General features: G+C 33.5%; 1 protein-coding gene across 1 annotated transcript; it reads left to right on the top strand.

Moving 5' to 3' along the window:
* The first annotated feature begins 774 nt into the window (after nucleotides 1-774).
* Nucleotides 775-11,298, top strand: LOC145680863 (achaete-scute homolog 1a-like). The gene is made up of 3 exons (XM_081751996.1): nucleotides 775-2,099; nucleotides 5,324-5,686; nucleotides 9,117-11,298. The coding sequence occupies exon 1, from the start codon at nucleotides 1,281-1,283 to the stop codon at nucleotides 2,088-2,090; it is 810 nt and encodes a 269-aa protein (XP_081608122.1). The 5' UTR covers nucleotides 775-1,280; the 3' UTR covers nucleotides 2,091-2,099; nucleotides 5,324-5,686; nucleotides 9,117-11,298.
* Nucleotides 11,299-14,870: the final 3,572 nt, after the last annotated feature.

The raw sequence follows: 14,870 nt of genomic DNA, 5'->3' as shown, positions 1-14,870 counted from the left end.
AACGCTCTACCACTGAGCCACACCGCAGCTTCTATCTACAATCAAAATATAGGCATAATTAGAATAATTGCAAAACCTAAAGATTTCTGCTCAAGTACAACCCTGAAAACTATGTACATCGGTTCAAATTTCCATTTAATCCATCATATATATTATTATTTGGTGACAATCAGTTTATCGGAAAAAACATTATTATTATTATTATTATTATTATTATTATTATTATTATTATTATTATTATTATTATTATTATTATTATTATTATTATTATTATTATTATTATTATTATTATTATGAAAATTAGTAATTGTGAAAGATAATAACTTCGATTAAAGCTGCTATGATTACAGAATTTAGCTTGCAGTACCATCCTGAATTCAGCATGCTATTTTCATATCTGTGAGGAAGCTAAATTATTTCGATGCCTACATTCATGGAACCAAGCTGTTAACAAAAGAAGAGACACTTGTTTTCCCTGGCAGTCGTAAAAATGTGTATTTTGGCTCTTTCCCCTCCAGCCCAAAAGAAACCGTTGTTTCGGAAGCGGCGCAACTTGATTTTTCTTTTATGTCAGCGGGAGGGCCATAGCAGGTAGCAAGCAAGACGGCCCAAAAAGTTGGACACTGTTGAACTTCTTGCAAGATGGAAAAAATGTTTTATGACCCTATCAAGACTATGTGTACACGGGGAAATATGGTAGGGTTTCAAGATTTTTTTTATGACAGCTACAAGATCTTGTACAAGATCTTTTATGGTGTAGATTGGCCTTTAGCCATGCGGCGCACGTCTGAAGGCACGCGCCCTTGCAAGAGACGTCGCGCGAGCGTATGCCGTATTGAGTCGCATTCGCACAATAGCCTTATCTCTGGAAGCTAGGCGGGGCTTACCGCTCATTTCATGGGGGTACAAGTAGGGGTACACCGGCTGCCTAGCAGACATTTCGGGAGTGGCTACTGCGTCGAACGGATCAGAGTGTGTTGCGCGGACATCCGAAGTTCCATTCGGGTATTCTCGTGTTCCTACTAGCCACGCGACATTGTAGGCACGAGTGTGGCACGCGACTACCAGTAGTTGTCATCATTGCTTGATGCGAGAAGGACGTTGGGGGGCTTCGATCTGTACTTCGAATTTCATCTTGTGTTTCCAGCAAGAGAACATTTGACTTTTCTAGTTTTTAGTCTATAAAGAACTGAACTCTGTTTTGTGTTGGATTGTTGTTTTTTAGTTTTCGAAAAACTTAGTACGAGTGTGGGAAAATTTTTAATTGTTTTGAAGAACTAATGGCGACACTTAGCGTCATGACTTTGGGACCAAGCCCGCAGAAGATGACTGTTCCAACTACTTGTGTTCTTTTGACTCCACAAACAACACAAGGATCACAGAATTCTCCATCGCCACAAAAGAGCGCTGTTGTAATTAATAATATCAAGAAAGAAAATTCAAATATTTCAACGAATAATAACAACTCAACTACAACAATTTCTTCGCCAAATTCAGATATGCTTCGGTGTAAACGACGCATAAATTTTTCTCATCTTGGTTACACAATTCCACATGCTCAACCGGCGGCAGTCGCCCGGCGAAATGCGAGAGAGCGGAACCGAGTGAAGCAGGTCAACAATGGTTTTGCTACTCTTCGACAACATATTCCTATCCAAACACGAAACAAGAAGATGAGTAAAGTTGAAACTCTGCGATGTGCTGTGGAATACATCAAAAGTCTTCAACAGCTCTTGGACGAGAACGACGGCGCCATCCTTCATCATCATTCTTCGTCAACGACGGTGGTTTCATCCTCAGGCACAACAACAACGAACACAGGCAGCGATCAAGGTTACTACTCCAGCCCGGAAACCGTGCCAGGGATCGCCGACCAGTGCTACACCACCGCCCCGCGAGGAGTTCAGACTTTGTCTTCCCTCTCTCCGCCGTGTTCCGAGGCTTCCTCGCCTACCCCATCGTACGCTTCCGAGGGTTCTTCTTCCTACGCTCCCACCTCTGTCTACGAGAACTACGAAAATTACGAACCAATGAGCCCAGAAGACGAAGAACTTCTAGACGTTATATCTTGGTGGCAACAAAGTCAGTGATCTTTTGAGGTAAGTACATTTTCTCTCTTTTATTTTGATTTATTTTAATGTTCTGCTTTACACGTTTCTTTTGATGTAGAGGAAGTTTCGTTTTCATAGCGTTAGTTTTAGGTGTATAGTTTCTTATCGATTGTAAAGTGTTCGAATTGTCTTTAGAATTACACGTTATTTGTTTACGTAGCCGAAACATGTAGATATATATAACGCCGCCAGTGGATTCAGTAATGTAACAAATTAGGAGAGTTGTTCGGTAATTAAAAGTATCATATAACCATTGAAGTGCGTTTTTTTGTTTCCTTATCGTAAATGTTTTGTTTTTTGTTAAGTAAAATTATTCTTCGTTAGTTTGTTTAGATCGTCAAAATTTCCGAAACTAGTCCTTCCTTAGTGTGAATGTGTTTAGATCTATTTGAAAAATGATCAGGATACCAAAGTTTAAGAAAGTGACATACGTAGATCGCGAATAATCAAACTGTTGTAACAGAGCAAAATTTATCTTAAAATGTGTAGTCTTAATATTAAGTATTGTTTGTTGTTGTTTACGTGTATTCCGCGCTCTCTGTAGGTTTCTTTTAAGCCCGTCATTAGCAGACAATGTTAACTGACTACCGCCCATATTACGTATTTTCATCACGTATTCTGTTATACAGTTCAGTCAGACAGTGTGTCTGGTCTGAAGTGGCAAGTTCATCTTCTACTTGCCTAGTTGTTTTGTTACAAAGATTTATTTATTTTTCTCCTCTTTAATGGATCGATAATTCAAGTAAAAAGAAGAAATAGAAATTTACATTGAATCCATTCGAAAGATTCTGATTCTACTTGCATTCAGGAAGTGTAAACAAATTACGTACCATTTCTGTTTTTTTTTTTTTCTGTGGTTACACGTTTCTTGATAAAGAGGGTAATTAAAAGTGTTTATAGACCCTGGTATTCAGGGAATTTTTGTTGTGTTTGAATTGTTTTAGCAATCTCCCAAGTTCGCTTCAAGTTCTTATAGTAAAAGAAGAAAAACGAAATTTTCGTATCATTGATATTAACCCTTGTTTTCTTAACCGTGTTTGAAATTTCCGGAAAGTTTTTAACGTGGAAAGAAGCAGCAAAGCAATGGATGGTTTGTAAATAGGGAGATTATTATTGTTATTATAGTTAGAAGCTTAAGTTAATGCAGAAAGGAAAATTAGACATTAAAAAGATACGTAAAAGCATTGATAAAATAGACCTGTATATTAAGCTTTTATGTTACTAGACAATTTCACGTATATTCATGACAATGTTCTTAAGGAAGGAAGATAAGAGTATAGAACTTTGACGTTTTCTCTGAAATAAACTTCACGTAAAACAAGAACACATCACAATTTTTGTGACATTCTTTGTATTATGTATACGGTGAAGAAGGAACTGAAAAGCAGTAATAATAATAATAAAAAGAAACCTAGTAGAAATAACAAAGTAACAATATCAGGCAGTTTATTTTGGTTGGTACAGGCCATGAGTCAAGGAAAAATTTTTTGGTCCTCGTATTTCTTTTCTTATTTTTCTTCCTTTTTATTTCTGTTAGTGCTACTATTACTATTATTACTACTACAACTACCGTCTTCTTCCTTCTTCTTTCATTCAAGTTAAGAATTCCTTCAATCTTTTTCTCTCTCTCCCTTTTTGCCCCACACTTTTCCTCGCACGCACGCTTGCACGCATTTTCATCATGCAGGGTTTTCTTTTTGAAATGGGATGGAGCCCATTTTTATTCCATCTTCTGTTCCTGTTCGTTCTCTGAACACAAGGTCTTAAGACTTAAAAAAAAAATGTCTAGAGGGGTGGTTTTTGGTGGTAGTAGTACTATGGATAAGGAAAAGAGATTCTCTGTGTTAAGTTCTGGAGGAGAGGTGTAGTGAAAGCATTTAAATTTTTCCATCCACAAAAGACGGTAGACCATAGGGAACCTTGCATTGAGCCAAAAGAAGTGGTTCACAATACCGTCTTTCCCCAAGGATTAAAGTGCGGGGTTAGGCTGAAAAATACTTCTTCAGCCAACCAAGAGAAAAAAAAATCGTCTTGTGTGTTTGTGCAGAAAAAGAACCTGTTACTGGATTGGAACCTCCAGACCGAAACTAGGGCTAAGAAAAGAAGAAGAAATCTTCCTTTCTTCTATGACTTGAACAGTTTTATGGCCTTGAAATGGAACGTTTTCTTTCCCCTTGCAGGTACACATTGCACGTTAGAAAAATGTTCACCCTATTCATAGCGGATTTTATACGTAGGAAAACTTAAAAAATCCTCAAACAAAATCAGTCTCGGATGTAAGAAATTTGTTTAGTTTGATATTTTCACGTGAATTATAGTTGGAAGCGGCTCTAGCAAAAAGTTCGGTCATGCATTTCAAATTGCATTTATGAATAAAGAAAGGTTCTTTGCTTGCTTGTTTATCGCTAATTCTTCTTTAAATTCAGCACACAACGCTGCTGCTAGCTACACTTCTTCAAATAAACAAAGAGTAAGGATTTTTTTAAAGTATGAGTTTATAAACAAAGTTCAAGTTAAAATTATAATTTTGCTTGACGTGATGTTTATTTCAAGAAATACATCCAAGTTCCGTAAGCTTCTTCCTTTACAGAATTTACATTCAAGTTACAAAATTTCAAATGAAATCGAAGTTCTTTAGTTGTTTGAGTTAGCACTTCGTTTTTCCTTTGCGTGTTAAGAAGTTTCAAACTCAGTTCGAAAGTTTAAATAAGAGTTAAGTTCTTTAGTTATTTCATCACTTTCGTGTGTTTTATGTTAAACTTAGTTACGAAAATTCAAGTAAAGGCGAAATGTTCTAGTTATTTCAATTTTTTTACTTGTGTTTCATGTTAAACTAAATTTTCAGCTTAGTTCATGTGGGACTCCAATTATCTTCCTTGCTTCAGGTTTAAAATGAATATACATCTAAACTGTAAGACCTGTAACAAAATTATTAGAAATATCAGGAATCTTTGCTCGGAGTATTATGTTTGCAGTGCTAGAAAAGTCAGGTACTAAACTCAAAAGTAGTCAGTATATATTTTTTCTGAACATTTCAAAAAAGGAAATGGAAACAACGAACATTGTTTTGAAATTGTAACTTAACATTGCAAGAATTGTATTGGATTAGATCATTTCAGATACATGTATGTATGTATAGCTTTTTGTTGTCTAGTATTCTATATATACATACACTGAAATTAATCTAGAGTATTTTTCTTTTCTACTTTCAGAAGGAAAACCTTGTATACAGCTAGAAAAAAAAAACTTATTTCATCTGGAAGAATCCTTGTTCGAAAGGGTTCGGAGAGAGGCCCATTACGAAACTCTGTTACATTTTTTTAAAAAAATGGAACTTTTGAAAAGCAAAAAGAAAAAAATGATCTCTGATTTTTAAGATAAAGAAAGAAGTGATCTCAAAGCTAATTTCTAAAGAAAAATAGAAGAACTTCATCCTCCGAAAAGAAAAGCAAGAAACTGAAGGATCGTTCCAGTCAGTCATTCCTGTCCGCTAGCATTTTCCTTCCATAATGTAAACAGCCCGAATTCTGCAATCAATAGGAACCGCCGTCGTTTCCAGACGTCACACGAGACTTGTAAGTACCTCATTAACTTTGCTTTCTTTTTGTGCTCTATACTCTTCCACTGCATTAACTTTGGTTCAGTATATGTATTATTTTAATTTCGTACTTTTTTAAAAGAGCTTCTAAATATTAATGTGGTTATTGCACTTATGTTTGATCTGTTAGTTGGAGATTAACGTTCTTCTTGGCATGATTACTATATGAGGCATAAACCCTAAGGTGGAATCCAAACCACACAACTTCCCACCGAAAATCAAACCTGGATTTTCCTCACAGAAGACGAGAGCGCTAACCATTAGTCGCGTGGAAACTGATATTTGATTCATGTGGTCCCGTGTTTTGATTCCCGCAATTTGCAGCAGTTTATAGGGTAAAGGCATGTAACATTGTTACAAGAATGGATAATTTTTGAAGGAGCATAATATATGGGTTTATTATGTGTGAAAAGGGAAGAAATTTTAGTTTCACTATTTTTTTTTTAACATGCACACATAAATGGTATATAATAATTGTATTATCTGAAAATTTTTCTAGTAATCACCTATGTATTACTTAAACATGAGGGTTAATTATGAGATATATGAATGATACTCGCATAAAACTTGCGAAATATAAGTAAATGTTAGCGAGTTTGGTCTTCGCGTTTAAGGTTTTTAATGTTAATATTCCCGAAGCTCCAACAAGCAGTTATCACTTTTGAACATGGAGCTTTGGATAAGTTAGGGTCAAAAACTAGATCGCAAGTGAGGTGTCAAGAACAGATTATTCTTATATATATATCTGCTAAAAAATTCGTGCATTCTAATGAGTTGCTACTTTATTATATTAATTAAGTTCTTGGCTTAAGAAGTCAGAAGGCTCATCGTCTCAGAAAAAAAAAATCTCGCTAGGTGATCCCAATCGAGTTGGATCAGAATTATTGTTACTCATCTTCCCTGATCTTGCTTTCGCTTCCAGTTTTCTCAGGACTTATCTAGAGGTTTCTTTCTTTCCCAAAGGTATTTTTACTAAAATTATAGGGCATGTCCATCGTTCATGTGCTTCTAATGCGAGTTACAAGTTCCGTGAATCTTAAAGAGACCTCGTTTTACCTATCTATATAATATATTCGCTAACGCGTAAATAAGTTAGGAGTTTTGTGTTACGTAACGTAGAATATTACTTGTTGACTGGGATGAGAGAAGGCATAAATGCTCAATCCATTATAAAGTTTTTTTAAAAAAAACTGTAAAACCACTTAAGAAAAAGTAATTTTTAAAAAATCATCTAAAAAAACATAATAGTTTTCTCATAGCATTCATAAGTGTGGTTTCATTCAGGTCAGATCATCTAGACGGCCTTGAAAGCGTCTTTTAACCTCTCACTCCACTCTTCAACAGTGCTTTTTTTTATATATATATATGGCAAGTTTCAAATTGGTGTAAATGCCTCCTTCCGTAATGCTTTGTTTGGAATTGCAACTAAATTATAGCAACGATAACACACGCACACATACACATTCTCTTAAACTCTCGGATTATAACGACTTGCATGTAGTTTTCTTTCTTTTCCCGCGTGCGACTCCTTACTTTTGGAATGGTGGGAAAGACAGAGGTGGTTTAGAGAACAAGACCAAAACTCATCTTCGGTGTAACGTAGCTTATATAACTTTTTATGATACTATGAGAGTCCTTATACTTCTTACTAGATATGGTAATAAAATTATGTATATATGTGCATTTGTATTTTTATGCTTGATTTTTTTCTCTATTGTGTCCGTTGTGGTCTTTCAGAGCTGTATTATTCTTGCCGTTCATGTAAATAGTATGATTATATCTCAAGATTTCAGAGCTCAGGCGCCAGATTTTAACACGATAATAACGAACGAGCTATCAAACCCAATGATTTCTCTATTTTTTTTTTCTTCTTTTCTTAACTGTTGGAATTCGCTTTATAACTGTGACTGCAAAGATACGTATAGCTACATTTAAGCATTTTCTTTGTTGCGTGAGCGGGATTTCCAATGTCTGTACTAATCCAATGTCTATAATAAGGACGACAGTTCGCGTTTTGCTTTCTTAACTACATATGCAATTTTTATATTGAAAACTTTTCTACTGTTAGATCTCACTTTTACTCCGTTACCAGAATGATAGATATAACTTTACGGTCTTGGGCATAAAAGACTCTGGTTCGATTCACGATGGGAGAGTTCCACTTTAAGCTATAGGTACGTTTGATATAGCTTAAGTACTGAAGTGGACGCTAAATTCCAATCCAACCAAACCAACTAATGGAATTATTATTTCTATAACTTACTAGCCCTAATATGAATATTGTCTCGTTACTGAGCCTGAATATGAACGAATTTCAATCGCAGTTCTCTCTCTCGGGCTGAATTTTCGACGCGTCATCCTGAGTTATTTCGGATGATTTTAACTCGCACCAGACGAACACTGGGATAGTACTGTCAAATATGGTCCTGGAAGTGTGTTGAGTACGACATACTTTTGGATTTTCTCAAAATATATTTTATTTAATCAGCAAATGTGTGTATATACATCTCCCATGTATGTTTGTGAGCGGGCTCCTTGGGCCTAAGCGGTTAGCATACATACGTTTGCCGTGAAAGATTCCCTTTGGGAGCTCATGTGGTTCAGATTCGTAAGTTGTAGGCCCACGTCCTATATAGCCTCTCTACTGAAAGGGACGCTAAATTAAAATCAAAGTTTGTGAGTGACTGGCAAACGAATTGCCCAATTTGAATATGCGAGAGGCACGGAAACTCAGTGGTAAATCATCCGAGTTTGATCCCAGGCTATGGCAGTTTTGGTAGACAACATATATTAGTTATCTATTTGCTAAGTGAAATTAGAATGCTATCCTGTATACGAATGGTTAATGCACGTAATCCGGAGCTCGAGTCGTGGTCGGGATCCGGGATCCCGCGGCATAGAATTTCATCATTGATGTACCATCTAGTCTAGAAAGTAGTTTGGACTGTAACGCCAAGGAGTTAACTTTAATTAAATTAAGTGTAACTTTCCTTGCTCTTGATTTTTCAATCAGATTATGAAATTTTCAAGTTATGTCTTTTTTTTTTTTTTTTTTCTTGAGATTTCATACCAAAAGTACGTTAAATATTACAGTGCATTTCCGAGACAACACTATTACAAACTTTTAAGAACATCGAAGGAGCTTTAAAAATATATTTTCCGCAACGTACTGTGAATTATTTTTACTTTATACGGCCACTCGTATAGTCTTTCGCGTACCTTAATTGGTTAACGTTGTAGACATGTTGAAGCTCGGAAATCTTGACTAACGTAGTTGTTTTGTGTCGTTAAAGAAACACTATTTGTTACCTAATGGCATTTTCTTGTATAAAGTAAGGAGTAAAAAGTGTAACAATTGTTTCTGTTTCTGTTTTTTTTAAATAGAAGTTTTTCTTCCTTCTTTACAGGTGTGTACGCTTACGTATAACTGGATATACAAGATAACAATACCACACACACACAACAGCCCTATCAAAGATGTTCCGATCACCTGACAGAGTATTTTTCAGAGAAGTTTGTGTGCCTTATTTTAAACTACGATTAACACATTCCAACTGAACAAATGTAAGCAAAATTTAAAATAATTTTAAAAATGAATTATTTTTGTAATACAGTATAATACGTTCTTACTGTACCTCTCTCTCTCTTTTTCCTGAGTTTTTCGATTTTGTTTCCTTAGAAATTTTCTTTTTTGATTTTATTTCTCTTTGTGTTTCAAACAAAATTATTCAGATTTCTTTTTTACAAATGTAAAAATTTTAAAAATAAAAGAGAGACTCGAATTTTTGTTTATTAATCAATTATAAATACTTTTTCTCAATTTTTTGAGAGAAAAGTTTTATAAATATATAAACTTATTTATGTATCTAGTCATTTTTTAGTATGTAAATATCGTAAAAAATGTAGATGCATTTGTACATATATTCTTTTTGCATCATATACATTTTTGTACAATGTGAATACGATTTTTAAAGTTTTTTTAAATCATATCATTCCTTATGTGTACAACATATCAGAACATTCCAATAATAAAACTGTACTTTGATCTTTTAATTTTTAAAAAGCATATTACATTCAATGTGTATGTAAAAAGTATTTTGTACGAGTTTTTTTAAAGAACAAAAAACATACACGCAAAATAATCATCTCATTGTATTGTGATAATTGTTCCCTCCTAAAGTAAACAAAGTGCCTTGTTAGCTCAATTGAAACTTGGTAAGACTTGTATATTTTTCGCTTTGAAGTTTACTGTTTTTTGTCGTTATAATATATATTTGAAATTTGTGAAGTTAAAATACTTTTTTTTTTTTTTTTTTGAATGATGTTAAAGAAATGTATCACACTCATAGACTGGAGACAATAATAATAATGTTGAATTTGTGCTATATAATGGTCCAGGCAAGATAAAATTCTAAACTTTTTTTTTAACATACATAGAACGTTATGTTAATGATACAGTTGTGATCAAAACTTCAACCTGCTTTATGCTATGTGGTCAATTCAGACAGGGCGTGTTCAAATTTAAATGTACAGGAAAATAAATCAGAGAGGAATATTTCTGTCAAATAAAAACCACTGTCAGTTGCAAAGCACTTCTGATTCCTCATAACCTTATCACATACTGAATGACGTCAGGTTGCTCTCTGATTAAATGTGAACAAAACGTTACATATTAGTAATGCATTTTCTCAGGAACTTAACATGTAAATCTTGTAATTAACTGTTTTCTTTCTGTAATATTGAAACATCCTCTCAGGAGAATTAATTGTTTTAAAATACCTTGAGATTTGCGGGTGTTATTTTTTAGAAAAAAAAAGTGTTATAGACGTATTGTTCTGGTTTTTTGAAATGAAAATAGAAGTTTGTGTAATTTTTACATATGTATATTTAAGAGTTTATATATTTGTCTAAATGAGAATCTCTAGATAAGGGTACAAATTTGTGTAATCAATGCAAATGTTCCTTTATTATTATTATTATCAAATGAAATGAAAAATGTAGTTAAATTAGATAAATTGACCTCGTTGAATCGCCAAACAGCAGAAGAGTAATAATCATAATTATATTTTTTAAATCTTTGGATCCACACAAAAATCCAATGTAAAATTCTTTTACTGTATTTGTGATGAAATTTGTTTTAGCTATTTACTGTACGTTATCACTGCCATGCATGGCTTTAATGTGTGATTGTAGTATTACTAATAGCATTTTTATTATTATTGACATAAGCCCTGGCTGTTTTGTTCACACACACAAAAAAATAAACAATTTATTTGATTCTTTAAAAAAAAATATATTGAAAACAATAGAATGGTTTGACCTCCAAAAGGTATTAATTAATTAATTAATTAAAAAATTCGTTTAATATGTTGTACATTTTATGTATAATTGTTATGACAATTTTTCCCTCCATATTTGACAACGAAAGAGAGGAAAAATGACTCAAAAGGAAAAAGAAATCATTGTTGTTTGTATTTTTTAAATAGTTATGGATAAAAGAAAAAATGTTCTTACGCCTGGGATTTTTTATATATAATATATAAATATATTTACAATTTCGAAATACAATATTCCATTTCGAAAAATACATATTATTGACATTTTTTATTTTCCTGCTTTCGTTTAATTTCATCCTTATTCATTTTTATTTCATATCGAGTATAGTCGTGGACAATAGTAACAAATTGTACTGTAATTGTTTCATATGTATAGATAGCAGTGGTTTAAAATAAAATGAGTAGTTTTTTTTTTAACGAAAAGAAGTTATAATTTTGTTACTTTTGTCCATGGCTGTACGTCAAAATATCAGTTCAGGTTTATTTTTAGTAGGTACAGTCTTGTACAAAATATCCTGGCCACCCACTTCTCTTTGTCAAGCACTGCACTCGTTATTTACATTTAGAATTAAATAAATATGGATTTTCAGTTTGGTCAATTTAGATCTTTATTTAGAGTAGAAGTATTAGAATTTCCTATGTATGGTTGCCAGAATATCGTCTTCTGAAATAAGGTAGATGGCCAAGATTTTTTAAAATCAAGACTGTACCTTATTTTTTTACTACCTTGTGACTAAATACTAGGTTTGTACTGTTGTTTGTTGAAGTTGAGCGGTCCCTTTTTAGCTGTGAGGTTATATGAGACGTGGAACAAGAGTTCAAAGTGGAATCCGAACAATCTTAATACGTTCAAACTTCAATGTTCTCCTACCGGGAATAGAACCAGTGATCCTGTATACCAATGGCGTGTGCTAACCTTTTTATTTAATTCGTCTCAATTGAGATTTTCGTTCATGGTTTTTAATTCAATTTTTTACTTGTCACGGGTTCGATTCCCGGTGGAGATGCTCGATAAGAGTAAAAGCTTTTCAAGGCCAGTCTTCTTGAGTGGGAATTTATTCGTTCACACCAGGCAAATGCCGGGATGATACCTAAGTTACAGGTCCCAAGCCATTTCCTTCCTTTCCTTTCCTCGGATAGTGTCATCGCTCAGGAACGTCATCCTTCATACGTGACTGGCTAATATTGCCATAGATGTTAACAGCCCAGAAATCTAATTCCTAATCCAATTTTTTACTTAATCTAACGAGACCAGGACACGAATTCAAAGCTTCGACGATAGTTTAAAAATGCTCCCATTCTCTTCGAACGAGACTCACAATTGGTTTTGTCTCACGATCAGTCACTTGGCCAGCGGAGAAAGCGCAAGTTTTCAATTATACTCTATGTACAACATGTGAATAGTAAGGATGCTAGTGTATTAATGAATGTCCTTATAAGGAAATTTTATTTTATTTCAGCTCTACAAACACTCTTGTAGTATTACATGGTTCATAGTGTAAACACTATAAAGTCACTATACGAACACAGCATTTGTCATTTTTTTTTTTTTTTTTTAAAGTAAACAGTCCCATTACACAATATATCCAGATAAAAATATGGTTTAAACCTTATTCACACAACTTTCGTTGACCTTTCGTAACACGAAGGACTCTAATAACTTCTAAATGAAATTAAGAATAAAATCAGGATAGAAATTTTTGTGCATAGTAGGCCTACATAATTTTACAAAACTAGACGAGACAAAGCATTTCGAGAATTGTGACGAGATAAGAAGAAATTCTTCAACAATCGAGACAAGAGGAAATTTCGAAAGAAAGAAAAAAAAACTAAAAACGAAGAAAATGTTAGGTCTCGTTTCATGGGCAACACTAGATACAATACAAATGGAAATGGTATTTTATACTACTACCAAAAAAGAAAAAAAACTACATATGCATTGCATGTTAACTACAAGCTAGTAGAAAATTAAAGCAATATATATGAAGAATATTAATTGTCCCACAGAGGTATGGATTAGAACACGAAAAGGTAAGGCGAAACCTTTATAGTAGAGCCGTTTGAAATAAAAAGGTGTTTATGATTAAACAAATGACTTGGTTTATTTGGTTTGCTTCAAATGCTTGCCGTTTGCAAGTTGATTTACAGCCTTCATCTTCGGAGTTCAACTGAGTTGAACTCTTAAGTTGAAGGCCGTGAGTCGCCTTTCAAGCGTTGGCATTTCAATAAAACCAAATCAAATGAGAACTTTCTTATTTCTTTCATTTAGAAATACTTCTGAAAAAAAGAAAACTATGTCGAATATATAAGGTGCGTACTCTGTTTAAGGTTGTGGTATTGTTAGAAAATAGGAATTTTACTTGATAATAAAATGTTATGAGAATTCATTTCTCCTTCCTATGTATATTCCTATGAAGAGACATTACCCTAATTAATGTAAGGACGAATGTTGGCGTAATCAAGTTTTGGTAGGGAGAGAGTAAATAATAGTTCACAAATGCAAATATATATCAATTAATTTCATAAACCAATTCTCAGTTGTAAAGAATATTGTGGTTCACTAGCAAAAAAAAAAAAAAAAAAAAAAAAAAAAAAAAAAAAAAAAAAACAGTACGCTCCTAATTATTCGTGCTAATCAACGGACAAAACACCACGAATACAAGAAAATAATCGGAAATGTTTATTGATTTGCCACAAAAATGGTTTAACATTTAAAAAAAATTACAAAAATACAGTCATAAGAGTATTTACTTTACAATACAAAGAAACTACTTCAAGATTAATAAAATACTGCATTGTACGATGGATAAATAAAACATTGTACGATCGAGTTTTCAATCGTTACCATCATCATCGTCATCGTCGTCATTTTTTGTTTAACGTCCCACGTTTATGCACCGTGGCTAAGGGAGATGGTGATGATAAAATGGATGATAATAATGGAATTAATAAAATGGGAGGAAACAGGAGAACACCGAGAAAACCCATGGACACTACCATTGATATATATATTATATATATCATAGATATTGTCTGAGGATAACAGAGACGGTGGTGACAAAATGTTCTTTTTTATAGGGATAGCTCACTAGTACCTATCGCATTTTGCTCTATTCGAATAAAATGCAGAAATGGAAAATTCTAAGGAAAAGGTGCATTCCCTAAGATGATGGTCGATTTAATTATACCACATGTATTATTATTATTATTGAGCTTCCTCATGGCTAAGCGGTTAGTGTACACGCCATAGGCGTGGGAGAGCCGGGTTCGATTCCCGGCGGGAGCTCATGTGCTTCGGATCACATTTTAAACTGTAGGTCCACGTCTCATATAACCTCGTTGTCGAACGGAACGCTAAAATAAAATCAAAATTTATTATTATTATTATTATTATTATTATTATTATTATTATTATTATTATTATTATTATTATTATTATTATTATTATTATTATTATTATTATTATTATTATTATTATTATTGATCTGCGTCGGAACTTGTAGCGTAGTTCTGCGTTATATCCAGCTCTGCCGAAGCGAAGATAGTGAGGTGAAGAATGACCTATTGATTTTCTATGATTGTGCTCTGCAACCACGAATCGTACCGGACTTAAGTCACGTTAATAGAAGTATGCCCGATCCTTTCGAGCTTCGGTATTGCATAATGATGAAAAACTCAACTGTTCCTTAATTTTGATAAATTCAGAATTGAAATAGTTAAACGCAATACATGAAAGATGTAGACATTTGATAGGCATTCTGCATGTGCTTTTCGTTAAAATTGACAGAAATAAAAAAAAAAAATAAAAAAACTTTTCAAAAGTAC

This window comes from Thermobia domestica, chromosome 3 (assembly GCF_964235325.1).
Source record: "Thermobia domestica chromosome 3, izTheDome1.hap1.1, whole genome shotgun sequence".
In the NCBI taxonomy this organism is placed as follows: Eukaryota; Metazoa; Arthropoda; class Insecta; order Zygentoma; family Lepismatidae; genus Thermobia; species Thermobia domestica.
Note: the sequence above shows the minus strand (reverse complement) of the source record. Positions and strands in the feature narration are given on the sequence as shown.